Source organism: Eurosta solidaginis, chromosome 1, assembly GCF_040869045.1.
Source record: "Eurosta solidaginis isolate ZX-2024a chromosome 1, ASM4086904v1, whole genome shotgun sequence".
NCBI classification, from domain to species: Eukaryota; Metazoa; Arthropoda; class Insecta; order Diptera; family Tephritidae; genus Eurosta; species Eurosta solidaginis.
In genome coordinates this window covers 78,516,455-78,539,523 of record NC_090319.1, presented here as the reverse complement: position 1 = coordinate 78,539,523, position 23,069 = coordinate 78,516,455, and the positions used below count along the sequence as shown (strand labels likewise).

Genomic DNA, 23,069 nt, shown 5'->3' with positions numbered 1-23,069 from the left:
GTTGGGATGCCCAGATTTCTGGGTATTCAACAGGAACTGTTTGGTGAGCATCTCATTTCTCTCCCTGATGGGGAGTATTCTCGCCTCATTATGTAGATGGTGTTCTGGGGACATATGAAGACAGCCCGTGGCGGTTCTGAGAGTAGTATTTTGGCAGGCCTGTACCTTTTTACAGTAAATAGTTTTTAGGCTTGGCGACCATATAGGGGACGCGTAGCATGCAATCGGCTGGCCAATTGCTTTGTAAGCCGTAATGAGCTTTTCTTTGTTTTTTCCCCAAGTACTGCCAGCAAGAGTTTTGAGGATTTTATTACGGCTCTGGATTTTCGGTACAATTGCGGCTGCATGCTCACCAAAATGTAGATCCTGATCAAACGTCACACCCCAGATTTTGGGGTGTAGGACAGTCGGTAGCGTAGTGCCATCGACGTGGATGTTCAAAATGGTCGACATTTGGCACGTCTACGTTGTAAATAAGGTCGCGGAGGATTTAGTCGGTGATAATGCCAGGTTTCGCGAGGCGAAAAAACTGGAGAGATCTGGGAGGTAGCCGTTTATTCTGTTGCAAAGCTCATCGATCTGTGGGCCTGTGGCCATTATTGTGCAGTCATCAGCGTAGGAAACGATAGTAACTCCTTCTGGTGGAGAAGGTAGCTTTGATATGTAGAAGTTAAACAAAGTGGGGATAAGACACCACCCTGTGGCACCCCTTGTTTAATTCTTCTTGGTTTTGATGTTTCATTTCTAAATTGCACCGAATCACATTTCTATTTAATGAAATAACTAAGTTTCCATTTTCATACAGGGCCTTTTTCTTCATTATGCGAACAAAAAATAGTTAAAATGGAAAGCAGCCGTTTCCTTCTTAACTATACTTACTTAATTGGCGCTTAACCGTTTAAACGGTTATGGCCGTCCAGCAAGGCGCGCTAGTCGCTCCTTCTCTCTGCCAACCGGCGCCAATTGGTCACACCAAGGGAGTTTAAATCGTTTTCCACCTGGTCCTTCCAACGTAGTGGGGGCCGCTCTCCACCTCTACTTCGATAGGCGCGTTCCGATAGAAACACTTTCTTGGCCGGAGCGTCATCTTTCATTCGCATAACATTGCCTAGCCAGTGCAGCCGCTGCGTTTTAATTCGCTGGACTATATTGATGTCTGCGTATAGCTCGTACATAAAATAAAAAAAAAATAAATGTAAGGCGCGATAACCTCCGAAGAGATCTAAGGCCGAGCTTCTCTTCCAATTTGCGTCGTGCTCCTCTTGATTTTTCCCTACAAATTGGCCGGACGGGACCTACATGTTTTATGCCGACTCCGAACGGCATCTGCAAGGCAGATGAGTTTTCACTGAGAGCTTTTCATGGCAGAAATACAATCGGAGCGCTTGCCAGACACTGCCGAGGGGCGACCCCGCTTAGAAAAATGTTCTTCTAATTGAAAAATCTTGTTTCTAAAATTTTGATGTTGCTTTGCCCGGGAGTTGAACCCAGGGCAGGTATAGCTCGTACAGCTCATTGTTAAATCTTCTTCGGTACTCGCCATTGCCAACGCACAGAGGTCCATAAATCTTTCGAAGAACTTTTCTCCCGACAACGAATTTTAAAGCGAAAATTAAATTTTGAATTTTTTCCTGTTTTTCTAGTTTTCGTAAATTATTGAAAATAATTTATTTTTGATTGTCATTTGTTACATATGCCTTCATCCGGTGAGTTTTACAGCTTCGGCTCACGCTCAATTCTCACGGGAATGCTCTGGATCATTGAGAGACTTGAGAAGCAGATGTCGTCAAATTTTCGCACACGTGAAATGTGATAGGCAGATGTCGTCGCTGTTTTTCATTTAACTCCTACGGCGAAAGGCTAAGCAGCGACATCTATTTTTGAAAAAGTAGGTTTATTAAAGGCAGCGGTGCCAAACTAAAACGAAGTAATTAACAAATTATCTTGCACACAAATTTAACCAGACTTCTATCTGGATTTATCTGGCTCAGGATTTTGCCACCGGATGATGGCTATTGACAATAAAATTCGAAGCACCGACTGGATTTTTCGCTCGATTAGGCATTCAATAAAGCAATAATGAGATAATTAAGAATTTGTATTTTTTTTGGAAGATTGAGTTCAATTAAGGCTTAAATGTAGAAAACTTGACTAAATATTTCATTAGGCCTCTGTGTGAAATTGGCATTAGCTTCTCAAAATTTTTTTTTAATTTTTAAAATTTACTCTGAGTTAAAATGATAACTTACCGTTTGTCTAATGGACCTTATAATTAAACATTTTTATGGAAATATAAAAAGCTTTATAAATCTTAATTATATAATAAATAACAATACATGTAAGGCGCGATAACATAAGAAGAGATTTTAGGCCGAGCTTCTCTTCCAATTTGTGTCGTGCTCCTTATTAATTTTTCCTACAAATTGGCGGGACGGCAGATGAGTTTTCACTGAGAGTTCTTCATGGCAGAATACACTCGGAGTGCTTGCCAAATACTGCCGAGGGGCGACCCCGCATAAAAAAATTATCTTCTAATTGAAAAACCTTGTTTCTAAAATTTTAATGTTGCTTTGCCCGGGGTGTGAGCCCAGGATCTTCGGTGTAGTAGGCGGAGCACGCTACCATCACTCCACGGCGGCCGCCAATGTATATACCGTTTTTTAATAAGGCCCACCTGCAGAACGGCAAGTAATATTATTATACTCAGCGTGCTTTGCACAGAGTATATTAACTTTGATTGGATAACGGTTGGTTGTAAAGGTATAAAGGGATCGAGATAGATATAGACTTCTATATATCAAAATCAACAGTGTCGAAAAAAATTTGATTGAGTCATGTCCGTCCGTCCGTCTCTCCGTCCGTCTGTCCGTTAACACGATAACTTGAGTAAATATTGAGATATATTCACCAAATTTGGTGCACGAGCTTATCTGGAACTAGAATAGATTGGTATTGAAAATGAGCGGATTCGGATGACAACCACGCCCATTATATAACATTTTGGAAAACACAAAAAACCTGATTTTTTAGTGAATAATACACCTAGAATGCTGAAATTTGACGTGTGGACTGATATTTACTCTTGAAAAAATAAGAAAACAAATTTTTAAATGGGCGTGGCACCCCCCACTTGTGATAAAATCAATTTTACAAATATTATTAATCATAAACCAAAACTCGTTAAACCTATTGTAACAAAATTCGGCAGAGAGGTTGCCTTTACTATAAGGAATGCTTTGAAGAAAAATTAACGAAATGGTTATGGAGCACGCCCACTTTTATATAAAAGAGTTTTAAAAGGGTCGTGGGCGAATAAAATAAGCTACATATATCTTTGCAAAAAAGAGCTTTATGTCAATGGTATTTCATTTTCCAAGCGGATTTATAACAATAAATAGGAAAAACTTAGCAATTTTCTATGTTTCGGGAACCATAACTCGAAGAAAAATTATCGAATCGTAATAAAATTGGGTACACAAATTTTCCCTATAGTAGAAAATATTTCTAGTAAAAATGGACGGGATCGGTTAAAGGCCACGACAACTTAGATATAAAACAAGTTTAAAAGGGTCGTAGACTAGAAGAATAAGCTATAACTTAGCAAAAAATAGTTTTAAATCAATGATATTTCACTTATCAAGTTTTATTGTAAAAGGAAATGGGGAGAAATTTTTTTTAAACGGTCGGTGCCACGTGTTATGTAGAAAAGTTATTTATCTGAAATGAAATGTACAATTGAAGCTCACGCTGAGTATATAATTTTCGGTTACACCCGAACTTAGACACCTTTACTTGTTTCAAACTACAGTTAGCTTCTCATGAAGGTTAAAAATCATACTTTTTTTTACAAGTCTTAAACTATCCCTGAGATATTGATTTATTTATTTAAAAAGCTATGAAATGCAGGTTTCTTACAGACTACTACAGGATGTTAAATGAATTCGCTCAAGAAGAGATGTACAATCCACATCACCACTAATAATTTCAAAAATAAAGACAGTGAAAGAAGAACTCGCCTAGTTTACTTTAATTAGCCCCACTTGCAGAAGGGCTCAGACTTAAGCTCACATGAGGGATTAAAAAATTTAAATTTAATATTTAACCCAGCATTTTTGGGGGGTCAAATTGCTAACTCTGTGTCAATTTGACAATGTCAATTAGAAATTAATATACATACATAATTCTATGATCCAATAAACCAGACAGGAGAAGTCTATATTACAAAATGGATAAAATAAATTATCTTGGCTTGACTACAGTGTTGTTTTTTTTTCAGTATCATACAAAATACTACATTCACGCATTCTCAAACATGAACTAACGTGCGAGAAAATAACGGTCGTTATTTTCTTTTTGTACCGGCATTACTTTAATTCAAAAAAATCAAAGCTCATAGAAGCAACAAAGAAGTATGTGGTCTCTCAGATCTTAGTTTTAAACAGCTCTGGCTAACCCTGGGAACGTTTAGAACGACATATAAGACTCCGATTCTTATAATCAAACCCGACAGACGTTTTTCTGACTTCTTCTATCTGTTCTATCTGACTTGTTCTATCTCACCTTTTTCCTCTTTTATTTCTTTTCCCCTCTGCGTTCTTGCGGTTAACCTTAATCGGCCCATTCAAATTCGCTATACCTTTCATCCTTCCGTAAATTTTCCCTTTTTTGCTCTTACTCTCCCGCTCTTTCTCTTTTTGCATCTAGATCCCACTATTACTCTTATTCCTAACCTAATGTAATTCTTACTCTTCCTCTTAACCTCTAATTCCTTCTTTTTCTCAAACCATTACCCTTATTCTTTTACTCTCCCTCTTCTTCTTGTTCCCTATACTTTGCTGACTTCCAAACAAACTTTCTTTCCATCCTCCATTTACTATTTTTTATACCCAGCTGTACTTGTATACAGGGTATTATAATGTAACGAATTTTTTCCGCTTATTTGCAACCTTCTGCTAATGTTCGAATCGCTAAAAGGCTTGGTTTCCTCGAAAGCGGTGCCGCTATATACCGGCCGCTACATAGCGGAAGACTACATTGTCAAAAAATTAGGGAAACAACTTTTTTTAAATTATTAGTTAATAAAATTAACTAAAAAGCAAAAAATAAATTGACTGTAAAGAAATATAACACTTTATAAGTTCATTGTAACCTTTAACGATAATTAGGCTTCTTCGTCTGCGACAAAAAAATTTCATATTGTACATAATTATATATTTTTAACATTACAAATTTACACCTAAATTATTAAATCTTACAGTTTATATCACAGTCCTAATTGTTCTAATAAAAGCGTGTTACATTGTGATAGCAAGAAAAGGAGGCCTTAAATGTTGTTAATTATACCATCAAAATTTAACACGCTTGGCATTTTTCCGCGCATTGCTTTAATAATGTGGTAAAAATGTCAAAATTCATTACTGGATTTGTTGTTGTACTACTGACTTCACTTGTCTGGTTTTATTGCGTCATATTCAATTTTATTTTATTTTTGGTAGATCCTATATCTTGGCCAACCTCTAGAAATATACGAACTGTTCATAACATATGAAAGCCCAGTCTCCGAACCAACCGATAATCCTGGAATACTTATTTGCATTTATGTATTCATGGTTTTTTGGTGCAATAGCATTACAATCGCTAAAAGCTAGACTAACAACTCTCTTAAATTGGATTTTATCGACCCGACACAAATTACTCTCCCAGATGACCTCACAGTCAAGGGTTCATATCTAAAACAAGTAAGAAATGCTAAGTTCGGGTGTAACCGAACATTACATACTCAGCTGAGAGCTTTGGAGACAAAATAAGAGAAAATCACCGTGTAGGAAAATGAACCTAGGATAACCCTGGAATGTGTTTGTATGACATTGGTATCAAATGGAAGGTAATAAAGAGTATTTTAAAAGGGAGTAGGCCTTAGTTGTATGTGTGAAGGCGTTTTCGAGATATCGGACCAGGGTGACCCAGAACATCATCTGTCGAGTACCGCTAATTTATTTATATATGTAATACCACGAATAGTATTCCTGTCATGATTCCAAGGGCTTTGGATTTCGCCCTGCAGAACTTTTTCAATTTCTTCTTAGTGTGGTAGACGTCACACCCATTTTACAAAGTTTTTTCTAAAGTTATATTTTGCGTCAAAAAATCAATGCAATCACCATGTTTCATCCCTTTTAAGCTATTGCATAGATTTTATCGCGGGCTTGGCGACTAAAATCGGATATTTGTCAAAAAAGATCCGAAAAGGCTCGAAAAGGTTCGTAAAGGTTCGGTGTTAGGAACAGGCCAAATACATAAAATTGGATCTCTATCATAAACAGCGGTGGGCAACACTATATTTACACGGTTACCAAATTGAGAATGTGTTAGTAAACACGAACGCGTAGCGAGCACGAAAGCAAAATCCATTATTTATTTAGTTTGATTTCAATGCTTGAACGATGAACACGTCTCACACGCACTCTTTGGTACTCTGTTTTAAGCGCGCGTGCGATACTTCCTCACCGTACGACCATCGAAATCAAACTAAAAGAGCTGTCGTTGATTTTCACGAAGTAGCCATTGTGCTATCGCTTATCGTATACATATATGGTCGCTTACAAGCCAACCTAATAAAACCGCACTGCGTTTTTTTAGCGCACGCAAACAACCGGCGTTTTTTGCCATAACCCAAATAAGCATGCGTTGCGACAATGTAAAGCATGTGTGCAAACGTCAAATCTAAATGTCACGCAGAACAAAAATTGGAAATCGAGTTAGGTTTTCACGCAGCAAATTCAATTTGAGTTGCTCTCATACAAGTTGTATGTGCATGAGACATTTTTGACAGAAAATGACATGCGTGCGTTTATATTAGGTTGGCATGTTAGCAGGTGCTAAGGTCACGCCCACCCCGGATCATAAAGTTATAGTTAAAGTTAAAGTGAATGTTAAGTGCAAATCAGTCAACTCTTTAGCTCACAACTGCTAACGGGAGAGGTGTTACTAGACGCGCTTTGGACCCAGGACCACGATATTTGCAAACAAAGTTTTCTTGTTGTAATTTTGATGATTTTGTGGTACCCACAAAAATAACTGTTGGTAAAAGTGTATAGTTTTTATCTCCAAACCGGTGTTGGACCCACCTACGACAATTTTTTATAATCGCGGCCGAAGGCCGCCAATGTAGAAAGGTGTTCGGTAATTCTACACGACAGCATGACACTTAATACACGTCCTATATAAATAGGGGTATCAAAAGACGCGTTTTGGATCCAGGATCCCGAATCCGAAAATGGAGGTGACAATTTTTAGATCTGTCAAGAGATATTTGCAAAAGAAATTGAAAATTTTCATGTGGTTGTTGTAATTTAGATGATTTTGTTGTAGCCACAAAAAAAGGTAAAAGTCTAGTTGAGGGGTCGACTGCTAATACGCTACCAAAAATATCGAGAGAGACGTCAAACGACGCGTCTTGACATCAGTATTAATAATCCGAAGGCGGAAAATAAAAATTTTAACTCGTTCAAAAGATATTAACGAAAAACCGAAAAATTACTCGCGGAACCCTCCTCTACAGTATTTTTGGGCATAATACGTTTCTGCGTTGGCGGCCTTCGGCCGCGTTTATATAAAATTACCCTGGGTGGGTCCAACGCCGGTTTGGAGACCAAAACACTTATGTTTACAATTTTGTTTGTGGGTACAACAACATTACAACAACCACATGAAAATCGCCAACTTCAACTGCAAATATCTCCGGACAGATATAAAATTTTTCTTTTGCGCCTTCGGATTATTGTTCTCGAGGTCAATACGCGTCTTTTGACACCCCTCTCGATATTTTTAGTAGCATATTAGCAGTCGAAATGTGAACATAAGTGTTTTGCGGATAAAGTTTTGGTCTCCAAACCGGTGTTGGACCCACCCAGGATAATTTTTTATATGCGCGCCCGAAAGCCGCCAATGCAGAAAGGTGTTTTGAGCAAAAATACTATGGATCCGACCTCCGTTTTCGGAGCACTCCGGGGTAGTTTTTCGGTGTTCCGTTAATATCTTTTGAACGAGTTAAAATTTTTATTTTCCGCCTTCGTATTATTGTTGTCGAGGCCAATAAGCATACGCGTCTTTTGACACCACTTTCGATATTGTTGGACGCGTATTAGCAGTGTCGTGCTGTCATATAGAATTACCAATATCTTTTGACAGAAAAAAAGGTTTAATATCCGCTTTCGTAAACTCGTCCTTTGACAATTCTCCCGATATTTTTTGACGAGTTTTAGCAGTTGTGAGCTAAAGCAAAGAATTGCCGCGAATCAAAATATTTGCCAATTAAATCAAAATATTGTTGCGGTTGAGACCAACTAAAATTATTAATAAACCAAACGATGTCCTTAAACAGTTATTTCTAAGGCTTAACGAAAGATAAAATGTAAATTTTGTTCCTACCTATTTCACGACTTCTCCAAATAAACCACATATTCCACTGAATCTATAATAACTTTCACTGTAATAAATTTAATTTATTACTATCTTTATTACATCCGTAAATCAAAAAGTCCTCTTTCAAAAATGCCTCTTCTATACCAGTATTAATAGCAATATGTCATCACAAAACAACGGTAACTATAATTAATTTTTTAAATAAAACCAAGTAGAATATTATATGAGTATCATTTTCAGCCAAACCCCTTAAGATGAGCTTCGCGACAAGCGGAGGTTTTAATGAGACTGCTCATCCTCACGCCCAGCTTTCAGCAGTGGAAGTCAGCAACAGAGAGACAGCAACCTCCAGAAAAATGGACCAGCTGCTGGAAATGATGCAGGTTATATTGACGAATGTATGTATTGATATTTAATTTATCATTGCATTCCCTAAATAATTTTTATTCCCATTAAACAAAACACATTGGCAGCGAACCAAGCAATTATGGCACAGCAGTTGGCGAATTTGGAGCAAAATGTGACATATTTATCGAAGCTGGGAATCAGTCATCTCCCACCACCACACTCGCTCCCCCCACACGCACACTCGACTACCACTCCAAACTTTTGTAAACATCTTAAATTGTTGCTAAAAGTCTTATTTCTTTGTTGTGGTATGTTTGTTGAGCTTGCAGCCATAGAGTAAACGACAATGGCTTCACTCCGAAGTCTACCTCAGGGCTAATAAACATTAACATAAATACAAAAACCAAAAATGTATAAATTATATAATAAACTAGAAGACCAGGCAGACGTTGTCCTGCCCTAAATTTGGCCAATCTGCATACATTTTAATAAGCTTTTTCCGTCTGACTCTGCCCTCTTCACTTTTTCCTAATCCTTTTATTCACTCCTCCCTCCGTCTTTTTCGTTTCATCTATCTCCATCTTCGTCTCATTCTATCTCTTTCTCAATCTTCTTCTCTCTTTTCTCTTCCCTCAATTTCTTCTCATTCTTCTGCATCCCTTATTGCCTGTCCCAGAAGGTGGTATGTATTTTATTCCAGTCCCAGTCCCAATCCCATTCCGAGTCTCAGTCCCAGTCCTAGTCCTAATCCCAGTCCCAGTCCGCCTCTGGATAATATATTACTCTGTACTAAAGCACTCATCAACAGCTTTCATTTGATATCCATATTGTATAAACACTGTCTAGGCATTCACTGGCCCACGTTTTGGCCTATACCTCGAGACCCTAGTCACCCAGGGGTATGAAAATTACCCTCTGCTAAAGCACTCATCCACAGCTTTCATTTGATATCCATATTCTATAAACACATTCTAGGGGTACCCGGATCCATGCTTTGGCCTATATCTCTAGACCCTAGTCACCCAGGGGTATGAAAATTACCCTTTACTAAAGCACATTCTAGAGGTGCCCGGGTCCACGTTTTGGCCTAAAAAAAAATCATAACTCAAGAATGGCTGAACCGATTTGGGATTTCAAAATCAACTAACCATCATCTCTCCTTCCTGTATCTTTCCTAAAAATTTCATGGCAATCTTTCTATCCGTTCTCGAGGAATGGAGTGAAAATCAAAATGTACACTTCTTTTTATATATATAGATAAAATGTATAAGCATATACACATACATAAATTTATATATAAACCTGGATAAACAACGCTTATTATATCTTTACATTTATGTATGTATATCCTTATACATTTTATTTATAATATAATTTATACATTTTTTGGTTTTTGTATTTTTGTTTATATTTATTAGTTCAAAGATGAATTCATTGTGAAAACATAGTGTTTTACTTTGTGGCTTCAAGCTCATCAACCATGCCACGTTATGTACATCTACTATTATAATAATATATTAGTAAAATAAATACATGATAAAATTTTGTATGAAAATAAATGATAAATATGAAATGCGAAAGGTTTTTACATCAGGTCGGATTTTATTTATACAGGTTTGACGAATTTCTATATCAGCGCTGTCTGCTGGTTTTATTTATACAGGTCTGATTGGTTTATACATCAGCTATGTTTGCTGTTTTTGTTTATACATACCGTATGTATATTTACATTAGGGATGATGGAATAGCTCGTAGGCAGTGACAAGGACAGCGATATGCCATTTCTCGTGTGCAAAAGAAAGACGGAAAACCATACACGAATACAAATTGTTTAATCAGGTTTGTCATGTCGCTTCTAACAACCTGATAGATACTTCCCTGAGGCATCAATTAACAGATATGGCTGATGGAAATTTACATCACAGCGTAAAGCAAAGTTTCTATCAGGTTGTTAGAGGCGACATGACAAACCTGATGTAAACATTCTGTATACGTGTATGCATACACATACATACCATGGTTTTCCATACGAATAAAAGGAAAAATTTATGCGAGTGTATTAGTGATGTCAAAAATTTTGTTAATGTGTTGGAGTTTCCGTCAGCTCTGTCTATCAGGGTTTGTTTTAGAGCCTGATGTAAATATCCATCAGCCATATCTGTCAATTGATACCTCAAATGACGGATAGCCGTCTAGCAGGGTTTGTTATACGAAGTGTGACTGGCAACAAAAGTTTTCTTTATACATCCTTATATTTTTCACGGGTTTATTGTATAACAAGTAAGGATGGCCAAGAAGGTGTTGCTGTAGCGATAAGGTTACTCCACAAAGGCTTTGGAGAGTGTTATCGATGTGATGGTCCTTTGTCGGATACAGATCCGGTACGCTCCGGTAACACAGCTCCATTAAGGTGCTGGCCCGACCATCTCGGGAACGATTTATATGGCCACATTAAACCTTAAGGCCATCCCTTCGGCCAAGAAGGTCGCATGTGGTCATAACAAATCGTTCCCGAGATGGTCGGGCTTGGTACCGGAACGTACCGGATCTGCATCCGGCAAAGGACCATCAAGTCGATAACAGTCCCCAAGGCCTTTGAGGAGTGTTCTTATCGCTACAACAACAACAAGGCCTTCGGCGAGTGTCCTTATCGCTACAACAACAGCAGTAGAATTAATGTTTAACTTTTCATGTACCACCTATGGCTCCCAAGATATTGATTAAAATTGGTAACAATGTTTATTCTTCTTTGCAAACAATATCCACACGACCCTGCAAAACCAAACTTAAGATTTCCTAAACGAACTGTGTTAAGTCTTCCACACGATCAATTGAAGCGTTAGTGTTCACGCCGAAAAACTGGAACGCGATAACTTTCCACGCGAACATGAAGTGAATATTAGTCTTCCATGAGAATTTTAAAATTGTCTAATAGCCTAGCGATATAATAGCGTGGCGAAACCCGTTTCTTTAGCATACTGAGACTGTGGCGATTGCAAGTTCCTCATGAAACTAGAGGTTGAGGGCGGGATGACCTAGAGGTTCACTATCGTTCCCGAGATGGTCAGGCTTGTACCTTAATTATGTTTGTTAACGGAAAACTCCCCAAAAACCTTCGGGGAGAGTATTTATCGCTACAACAACGACAGAGAAAACAGCTTTCGCTAGGTGGCGCAGGGATCGTGATATTCAAAACTCTCGTCATACCTACATTAAAAAATACTAAACGTCTGTAAATTATGCGCCACCTTTATAGTTTTGTTTCTGATAAGCTGTTTACGATAGCTATAGTAAGAATTTCAGAAACATAATTCATCACCATTATTTTTATGTTTTAGAACATTTACATACATAGATAAAGGGAAATTTTCGTAAATTAAGTAAATAGCTCTATTAGAATCATGAATGGAACGCCTTATAAACACGTATGAATGCGTACATATATGTATGTATGTCTTCGCGCACGAATGTATTCGATATCGCGCCATCGATTTTTCGATAGGATTTGGGCTCAGGAAAAAAAGTTCCATTACGCATACCCAAAAAAATATTTTTTCGAGCCCGCGAAATCTCTTTTTTTTAACTTTATTCGACTTTGATCTTTAAGGTTTTTTTCATGACCTACTAAACAAATTTTCAAAAATATATATTTTTTTTTTTTCAAAAAACTGTTATCGACGTTTTTAGCGGACACTTTTGGGTCGGGCAGGGAATACATGAAAATTTTAAAATCAAAGGAAAATTTCTTTAGTTGGTCATGAAAAAAACCTTAAAAATCAAAGTCGAAAAAAAGTCAAAATTAAATTTCGCAGGCTCGAAAATTATTTTTTTGGGTATGCGTAGTGGAACTGTTTTTTCCTGAGCCCATATCCTATCGAAAAATCGATAGCGCGATATCGGGTAATAAATCGACTAGTCTAATGTACATATATACCCAAATATGTATATGAATAAATAGTAGTATGATAAACAAACTAAACTAATAAATTAATTATGTAGGTAATTAGTTACTTTAAAAAAGTGCCGCCATCTTTTATGCAAATTATTCAATCTGTATTTATATATGTATATATATATATATATATATTAATAATTCATTAATAACAGATTATGAACTAAAACATGCCATTATATTTAACGTTGTGATTTTACTTTTACAAATCTGCAATGCCTAGCATACAATTGCATGACATAAATAAGGCAAAGTACAAAATGGCAGCTGCTTAAGATATATAGGTATGTCGTTACATAAGCAAAGCATAATAAACAATGAAATTTTAAATTAAAATATAAACAACAAAAAACGAGTAGAATGCTATAAATAAAATCATTACTAAAATAAATTTGTGCAAAATATGTTTGAAAGTAGTTAGATAACTGGCAAGACTTACCCGAATTAGATTTCGATTCCATTATTGGTGTGTTAATGCTACGTTTCCCAACGGGTCCCGATGTTTCAGGCGTGGATGCATTGTTCATATTTGGGTTCACAGTGCTACTATTACTAGCTATAATAACATTAATTGGCGTAACGCCCATAGGTGCTGCTGTTGTTAAGATAGAATTATTCGGTACACCACTTGGTATTAGGAAACTTTGTGTATTATGTTGATTGCTGGTGGTGGAGGTGCTGTTGTTATTAGTACTTGTTATAACGCTTATCATTGGTGATGCGCAGGATGTAGTTTGTTGTAATGTTGCTAAATCACTGTAAGTGCAAGGAAATTGTGTTGGCCCCCTAACAACATCTGCTGATGTAATAAATGTCATTTGCGGCATAAAAGTTAAAGTATTATTATGATTATCTCCAGTTGTTATAATATTACTTATGTTAGTACCGAGTGTGGTACAACTATCGCCATTTATATTCATATTTCCAGCTATTAATGGACCATTGATTTGGGTTGGTAATAGTTGTATAAAGGGACTTCCATTAAACTGAGTAGCAGCATGTGATGCTGAGGATGGTGAAGGTGGCGTCTGGATGATATTTGTTCCAAATGCGTTTGGCAAAATAGCCGAACCACTTGGTGGTGTTGCTGTAATGATGTTATTAGATTTATAATATAAATTTACAACACTTTCATCAAAATATCATAAAGCATCCGATGCTATGAAAAATTTGTTAACAAAGCAAAAATGAGAAACCTTTGGCAATGTCACTAGTCCCACCAATTCATCATCTTCCAGCAAATAAATATTATAAATCTATAGCCCTTTTACATATACTTATTAAATGAAATTTAAGTAAGTTTTCTTACTTTTTTTGTAAATTTCTCAAACCCTTAAATTAGTCTTTCCTCAAATGTTTAGAAAGTCGATTGGCACAGGTTGACGTAATTATTAATTGTAATATATATCGATAAATATCTCTTTTAATTTACTCATTCATTAATATTCACTTATTTCATTTAATTTTCCAACATTTTTTGCTCTACATCTCAAAGGATTCTGGACACATTTGAAAAATTACTGCTCTTCTCCTGTGAACCGCCGATGGAATAAACGTACAAAAAAGAATTGTTGCCTTTGGCTGCAGCAATCACAACGCTGACCGCGGTGCGTTGTATGGGTTGCAGTGCTTCATTGCGATTTTTCAAAAAATCACACCCTTCAGCGCTATTTAATATATCACCCTTGTTGACATCCGAAAGTTGTTTTTTTTTTATAATTTTACTTTCGTTTCATACAAATTTTGTTTAATTAATAAATTTATTTACTAAAATCCATTCACTAGAAAGGAAACAAAGAGCCAAGAGTATATTGGCTTTGTTGTTGTTGTCGTATGCTAAACATATGTAGGAATATTTCGTACTATGTATGCGCGCACTCAAAATATTTATTCACAATGCCGCAGCAGCATTAACAGCAGCGCAGCAGAGCTAGCAGCAGAGGAAGTCGTTTATATGACAGTTCTTACTGCAATTAGAATTTTAAGTTTGAACCATGATGAAATATTTAAAATTAAAAAAAGGAATGTTAATAAAAAATGTCTTTATTTTCGTGATTATTTTTCGTCTAAAATATTACAACAAACACCGCGCACTTGCTCTCATACTCGTTAACAGGCACATAACTACGTTTATATTAAGGGAACCAGCGTTGCCAACATTTAGTCAACATCAACTCCAACTCATTTGTCAACTTTTAACACTTCAACGGATACAAGCAATGTATATTAAATAAAATATTATCGAGGTTAACTTAATGTAGTTTGCTATTCCTTTATAAAGCACATGCATAAGGACAGACCTTTAGTGAGGTATGACATATTCGGCTCAGAGATCTACGAAAGCCACCGTTCCTGCGGTGTACATTTGTAACCAAGCCCTGAGTGGTGTTTTGGGTTTCGATGAGAACAGACAACATGCTGATGAGCATGACATATATTATTATAGCTACGATTTGGTGGCAACCACATGGAGTCCTTGCCTAAATACACTTAGGGGAGTGCTTAGTACAAGTAGTCCAAGGGAGTGCTTAGAAGCGAGTCGGATAAAAGTCTAAATCAGTGGTCGATAATACGCGTACAAAAATATTGGGGGTGGTGTCAAAAGACGCGTATTGACTTCGAGAAGTTTAAGTTGGCAATTTTCCTGTTGTTTGTAGTAATGTTGTTGTGCACTGAAAAAATTTTGTGTACAAAGGGATTTTGGCGGCCGCCGTGGTGTGATGGTAGCGTGCTCCGCCCTACACACCGAAGATCCTGGGTTCACGCCCCGGAAAAAGCAACACCAAAAACTTTAGAAACAAGTTTTTTCAATTAGAAGAACAGTTTTCTTAGCGGGGTCGCCCCTCGGCAGTATTTGGCAAGCACTCCGAGTGTATTCTGCCATGAAAGGCTTAGTGAAAACTCATCTGCCTTGCAGATGCAGTTCGGGGTCGGCATTAAACAAGTAGGTCCCATCCCGCCAATTTGTTTTAGATCTCTTCGGAGGTTATCGCGCCTTACATTTATTTATTTAATTTTGCTCCCATCCCATCCGTAGAACGGCCAGGGTAATTTTTCAAAGGCGCGGCCAAAGGCCGCCAATGCAGAAAGTTATTCTTCGCAAAAATAATATAAATCCCTCCCATCCCCGGGTTGAAGGGATCCGGCGTCATTTTTCGGTTTTTCGTTAATATCATTTGAACGAGTTAAATGTTTTATTTTTCCGCCTTCGGATTATTAATACTGATGTCAAGACGCGTCGTTTGACAACTCTCCCGCGATACACCACGTGAAGGTGATGTTGACAATTGAGTTGGAGAAGCTATAAATTGCACAGGCAACCCCTTGAAAGGGTTGCGCTACACAGCCCTTGAATTAACAACAAATTAAATTGGGTTACACTGAAATGACAGCCCTTGATCGGGAAAAAATCACGAGTCGCTCCGGTACATAGAACCGGCTGTCTTGGGAAGCGCAGCCACTTGAATCATTTGGTAAAGTAAAGCATCTACAGCAATATGTGCAGACGGTAGTAAATATTATGGGATCAGAGTAGGTAGCTTAGATATTTAACTCACTGATGTTCTAGCAGTGGTATACCTAAATCGACAAGCACTTTCATTTGTTTACAATGTTGGGCATGTTGAAAAAAAGTATACCCCAAATTCTGCAGAGGGTGGCAGAACGCCCTTGGTGTAAGGGCAATGATGTGAGGTATTTATATTTCTACGTGTGGCACGACGCAACCTCCAATCACATGCCGATATTAAAAGGGCATAGAATGTGTATATGCAGGGGTTACCCCAGACTGACCGGCGAACTTCAGGGTTGTTCCTGCCCACTTTTATAATTTCTTGAGCACTTTTAAAACAACCAGGGTTATCGAACGATTCTCACACTGAGTCATTAATAAATTTCGACATCTTAGATGTTAGATTTCCATAAGTTGATGTACTTTAAGAGACAATAGTCTCACATGTGCAAAATTAATGAAATAAACTTGAAACAATTAATCACACAATACTAACAAGGAAAACGACTCGCCATCAGCAACGAAAATACTGGTCCTCAATCTATCATGAGCGTGGACATTCCTTAATACACTTCAAAACCAAGACGTTGAACTCACTAAGCTGCCAGAAAGAGTTTCTTTGATTCTTTAAGCCGATTTATGCTTAGTTATACCAACAAACAACGTTATGTGCATCGAATTGAGATTCTAGCATTCATCTTACACCTTACAGAAGTAGGCTTCTTTTCATCAATCTGCCTACTCTTGATAACCGTAGAATTCTACTTGGGGTGTTGGTCATCCATAAGTTGATCATCGGTGAGATTGACTCTTCTGAATTGCTTGCTCGGCTTAATTTCGCTGCCTCCGCTCGGACGTCGAGACACTACGTGCCTTTTCTTTTACCGCTATGTCGCCTAAACTTCGCATAGAGTAGACCTGTATAAATGTATAAGTATCGAATGTTCGCTTCCTTCATTAAATAGCCTGATACTTTCTAATTTGACCTGATATTTTATAGTTTGATATTCTCTCTGATTCAATTTGAATTATTAAATGCATAAGTTTACTTTTATTTAATGTTAATCTTGTAATTTATAAGTTATAATACTTTTTGTACAAATTTTATACTTCACCAGTCGACCAAGCCTAAAGACCACTCACTGGAAGAAGCTACAGCTGCCAAAATACTGCCCTCAGAACCGCCACGGGTTGTCTTCTTATGTCCGCAGAACACCATTTTCATAATGAGGCGAGAATACTCCCCAACAGGGAGAGAAATGTGATGCTAACCAAACAGTTCCTGTTGAATACCCAGAAACCTGGGCATCCCAACAGACATCTGATTGATGAGCCAACACCGCCCAGGGGATTAAGGAGTCATCTCCGTAAGCATTATGGGGAAACACGGCACATTAGAACTCCAGCCGTATGAAACCAAAAAACACAAGCAGGTCCTCAGCGAACTCCACAAACAAGCGTCGGACCTTTATGCCAGGAATTGCCCGGTGAATCCAGTACTCAAAGAACAGTACCCAAAACTTGGGGAAGAGGAACGCACACTCCCCAGGGAAACGCGAGTCACTCTAGCTCAACTTCGATCTGGATACTGTAACAGGTTAAACTCTTACCTATCCAGAATCAACCCCGACATACAAAATGTATGCCCCGCTTGCAATGTGTCCCCACATGGCACCAACCATCTCTTTAATTGTAATATGGAACCAACGCCTCTAACACGCCTCTCATTATGGTCCATCCCTGTTGAAACTGCAAGTTTCCTTGGACACCCGTTAGAGGATATTGATGACAATTTGTGATTGGTCGCACCTATTGGATGGGGCGAATCACTGCTACAACAACAACAAGAACACCTTTTTCGTTTTGTGTCGACTTTAAATAAAAAATAAATAAATAAAATTAAAAAAACGTTAAAGTAACCTACAACTCTACACTAATGAATCCTCGTCAACAATTTAATCTTTTTACAGAGGGTATGGCAAATATGAGATTAATAATCAATAAAGTAGTTGTTGTTGCTGTAGTTCTAACCACAGAGCTCTCTTCGAAGTTTTTAGGAAGCGCTGCGAGTAATAATTTTAGACCATATATTATGCCTGACTGCCCGGTGCATATAACTGTTCATTTCGTTGTATAGCCACAAAACGCGTTGCAAAGGATTCGGGGAGTATTGCCAATTGTCAGTATTAAACGATCTTGATTCCATTCTTAAAATCCACTTTTAGAAATAATTGATTCTATCCTCTTTGGTATTACGTATAACAGCAATTGGATATAGAAAATAGTGATGTGCTGTTCCGAATAGTTCAGAAACCGGATGTGTTGAGCGGTATGTAACCAGTTGCGATATAACTAACTTTAACCTAGAAGATGTCATGCCTAATTTCGAATGATTTTTTTATCCCAAATTTTAAACGAATTTACCCTTTTTTTAACTATAGCCCTTAACTATAGAACGCCACAAAGCAGTACAGATAATGACACGATTGCTTTAATTTTATAAAGAGTTTATCTACTTTGCCGTTACAGAACCAAGTTTTACTTGGTGCACCGTAAAAACATGTTCGCAGATTAAGGGGAGTATTAGCACCGTCAACAGGCCATGAACGTATACAGGACGCTCTTTTTCAGAATACTGTTGGGAGCTGGACCAATCAGATGTTCAAAAACCCGGTTTTTGGGTTCGATTAATCATATTTCTAATAACATGGTACATACATAACGAGAACGTTACAGCTACTAGCAGCATCGTGCAGCGACAGGTAATAAACGACTATTTCTCACCCAGAATGTAGAAAGTGGCGACGGTGTTATACTGAAACAACTCCGAAAGGTTTTAGGTACATAGTTCAAGATAGAGGTCCACGTTTTAAATCATGGGTTCTATGCAAATTTCGTATCGACCAGCTAAGGTTGGTAACAAGCTATTTTATCTCAAGCTCCTATGCATATAATTAAATTTTATGTAACGTGTTTTGGCTGTAAAACCTCGGAAAAGATTATGAATGTACTTACATTAATTGTGCTCCAACTGGATGTAAATGGTCAATAACTTTTTCCACAGCTATTATTTCAAATCTATTAAAAACACAAATATACGTACAAATGTACGTACAGCTTTATGGCAGCTTTTTATAAACTTTAACATTGCTTACCTCTTTGATTTGCACTGATAAAAGAATACAGTTCCAAAAAAAAAATTATTGATCCCGCTACAAAGAGATTTGATTGCACGGCATGAATCTACAGATCCCTACAACGAAATACACAAGCACGCATGAGAAATGATGCAGTATTTTCATTTACTATATCAAGGAGACGCTATATTTACCTATTTGACAATTTTTTTTATTTGCGATACCAGTTAATGTTCCTTAATATTTTAATTGTGGATTAAAGTTTCAAGATTTATTTACGTCTGCTGCAGTTGGAACAAATTAATTGAATGAAATCAAAAACTTCAACGGCGTTGTAGTACTCTACTACTAATTGATAACAGCGGCAATATCGTGAAGCGCGGCAGCGACTAAAAGCAGAGAAAATAGCGCAGCGCAGCTGAAAAGAGGCAGAAGTGACAAATATGCTCCTTTTCGGCATTAAAAAAATATATATATTATTTAGTATTTGATAAAAATTGTTAGAGGATTTGTGGACTCAAAAAAGAGATCATTTAACGTTCAAATGCACAAAATGGTATTGTGCCATACTTTGTTATTCTTTTACTGGTATATGCCGGTTATATATTGAATACAGCAACACTGGCAGACGTTTTTACGAAATGGTATTTATAAATACAAGTGCATTGTTTACTATATAGTTTGGCAGCTTAAGTAGAGGTTATGTTGCGAATAGAGTGGAAGGCAGTGGACTAGGCAGTCGAATGTCATATAATGAAGGAATGGTGTTCGGAGTTTTTTCAAAGTTAAAAAAAAAATGATAAAAGCTTTAATATAAATAAAACTATTGTTTTAATAACAACAAAAACGCCATATATATTCTGTATACATAAATTTATAAGGATTATCTCACTTTAAAATTTGATTTAAATAATCTAAAGTTTTTTTTTTTGAAACAGAGTCGAGAACTGTGCGTGTGAATGTGTGAATTTTCACCGATCAGCTGTTAGTTGCGCTACTTGGTAAAATTTACAATGTACAAGTGGCGAATGTTTGGGAAACGTTAACAATATATTTACTATAGTAAACAGCCTCGATCACCTGTTAAATCGCTGTTAAATTATATGCTCAAAAGTGCCTTTCATACATTTTCGTAAACGATAAATATAATGCATTCAGAGCCAATTAAACTTCCTTTACCCTAAAGCTGGAGACATTGGTGCTTTATCGGTAACCGTATCGGTAACCTTATAACGGCTGATTCGACCAATCTTATGAGAATCAATGCCATCGATTATTGGTGCCGCTAAGGTCGTAACCGTATCGTAGCCAACCAATTGGGTTTTGGTTTATCGTCGTAACAATAAACAGCTGATTACGTTAGGAATACGGATACAGCGATACGACATACGGCATCAATGACTCCGGCTTAACGCCATAATCGTAACCATAACCATCTCTAATGTGATCGATTAACGGTGCCTTAACCTAAAAATCGTGCAAATTTCATGAAAATGAAGAAAACGCAAAAAATCAAAAACATATTCCACAAAAAATAAGCCTCTTAGTCATAACGTATCCAAAGCAATGAATAAAATCTACAAAAAGTTATTAAATTCACCAACTCAAATATTTTTAGGTTATGCATATGGCGAGAAACCAAAAACCAATTGTTTGGCTATGGTATAGTTATGGCGTTAGCGTTATGGTATGGCACCATTAATCGATTACATTGATTTCCATAAGGTTCGATCAGCTGTTTTCTCTGGTTATGGCTTTATAAGTCACCATTAATTGGCTCTTTAATTGGCCCTTTAAGCTGGAGACATTGGTGCTTTATCGGTAACCGTATCGGTAACCTTTTAACAGCTGATTCGACCAACCTTATGAGAATCAATGCAATCGATCATTGGTGCCGCTAAAGTCGTAACCGTATCGTAGCCAACCAAGTGGTTTTTGGTTTACCGTCGTAACGATAAACAGCTGATTACGTTAGGGATACGGATACAGCGATACGACATACGGCACCAATGACTCCAGCTTTATAGCGAAACTTCATAGGCATAGTACAATGCTTCATAGGCACTCGTAGACGCGTGCGCACGTAAGCGTTTCTAAAGGGGGAATTAATGGTGACTTATAACCATAAAACCATAACCAGATAAAACAGCTGATCACACCTACCTTATGGAAATCAATGTAATCGATTAATGGTGCCATACCATAACGCTAACTCGCTAGGTTCCATCAGCTGTTTTATCTGGTTATGGCTTTATGGTCATAAGCCACCATTAATTGGCCCTTAAGCGCTTCGTATATAAAAACCGATAGTACCAATCATGATACGCATTTACGTGCGTTTGACAGTTTGAAACTTCGCGCGGTTGCATTTGCTAAATTTTAAATAATAATAAAATACAAGCAAAACCTTGATGCAAGCATATTTGCCTAACAAATAAATATTCCCAAAAATACTAACCAACGAGCAAAAATTAATTTTGTATACTTAAAAGAAGTAAATGTGTATTAAAACCGGCTTGAGGCTTGCTGCTACACGCCCGAGATTGCAAAGATCTTCCAGACCATGGTGGAATATCTAGGTGAAGTAATTGGAAAATGACAGAAGATGTGCACTATATAAAACGGTACGGGTGTGAGAGGGTAAAACTTTTCCCTGCTTTGAAAATATAGGAGCAAAATATTAAATAGCTTTCTACGGAAACCATTATAGAAACTGTTTTTTTTTTTTATTTTTTTTTTAGCATAACTAAGGACCAGTGAGTTTAAATTAATATTAGCATTGAATAAGAATAAAATAATTTAATCTGGCCACTTAAACTGTAATTAGCAGTAAAATTTAATGGATACGGTCAAAGTAAACTGACCTCAACTTTTACTGCAGTTGAAATGCGCTGAAAAACAAACCGGACATGATTGGGAGAGGTGTTATCCATGTATATTGTAACGAATTTACTGCAAATCCTCTTATTTGCAACCTTCTGCTAAAATCACTAAACTGTTGAATAAATAACTCCAATATTTAATAATGCAAAATGGCCTTTATTCAAGTACTTTCAAAATAACACTTCTATTGCTCGACAGATAGCGTGCTTAATCGAAACTGGCCGTAGCGCCTCTACTGACGCTGCCTTTTATACTCTTTGATTTCCTCGTTGCATCTTCTAGGCGCTTCTGTTCTAGAATCTACTAGTTGGTTATCTGTTATAATTATAACTACAGATGTACATGTATAGCTCTCATATGCGCGTGTGTATGTGAGCGACACTTCCACAATTATAATTGCATATCTCAGATAAGATATCTGCATGTGTTTGTGCGGTGCTTCTCCGCTGCGTGTACGTACAAATGTTTAGACATAATGATTTAATTATTGATGCGCATTCACGTCACTGCTTAGCATCGGCTTAGAGATGACAGTACCCCTTAGTGTTGCTAATATTCGTTACACTGCCCTCCACCTAAGTCTGATCGTCCCGATCAGACAAATCTCTCGATCTAAACGCTGCCAGCTTTCCAAATGGACCACTTTCATTTTGGTTCGTGGTTTACCGATGGTTTGTATGCGGTACACTACATCGTTGATCCGTTTTATAACTTTGAATGGGCCTTCCCAATTTCACTGCAATTTCGGGGACAAACCTTTTTTTCGTTGTGGGTTGTATAACAGCACCAAATATCCTTCCTGAAAACCTTCCAA

General features: G+C 37.3%; 1 protein-coding gene and 1 long non-coding RNA gene across 2 annotated transcripts in view; both read right to left on the bottom strand.

Moving 5' to 3' along the window:
• The window catches only part of l(3)mbt (lethal (3) malignant brain tumor), a 40,402-nt gene extending 26,580 nt beyond the window's left edge, over positions 1-13,822 (bottom strand). The window contains exon 1 of the mRNA XM_067758600.1: positions 13,164-13,822. Within this exon, the coding sequence (XP_067614701.1) occupies positions 13,164-13,644 (481 nt within the window). The 5' untranslated portion in view covers positions 13,645-13,822. The remainder of the gene's footprint in view (positions 1-13,163) is intronic.
• Positions 13,823-14,163: 341 nt separating this feature from the next.
• Positions 14,164-19,967, bottom strand: LOC137235739 (uncharacterized). The gene is made up of 4 exons (XR_010948035.1): positions 19,567-19,967; positions 19,391-19,488; positions 19,251-19,313; positions 14,164-14,691 (listed from the first exon to the last, which is right to left on the bottom strand). It is a non-coding gene; the product is annotated as an uncharacterized lncRNA (long non-coding RNA).
• Positions 19,968-23,069: the final 3,102 nt, after the last annotated feature.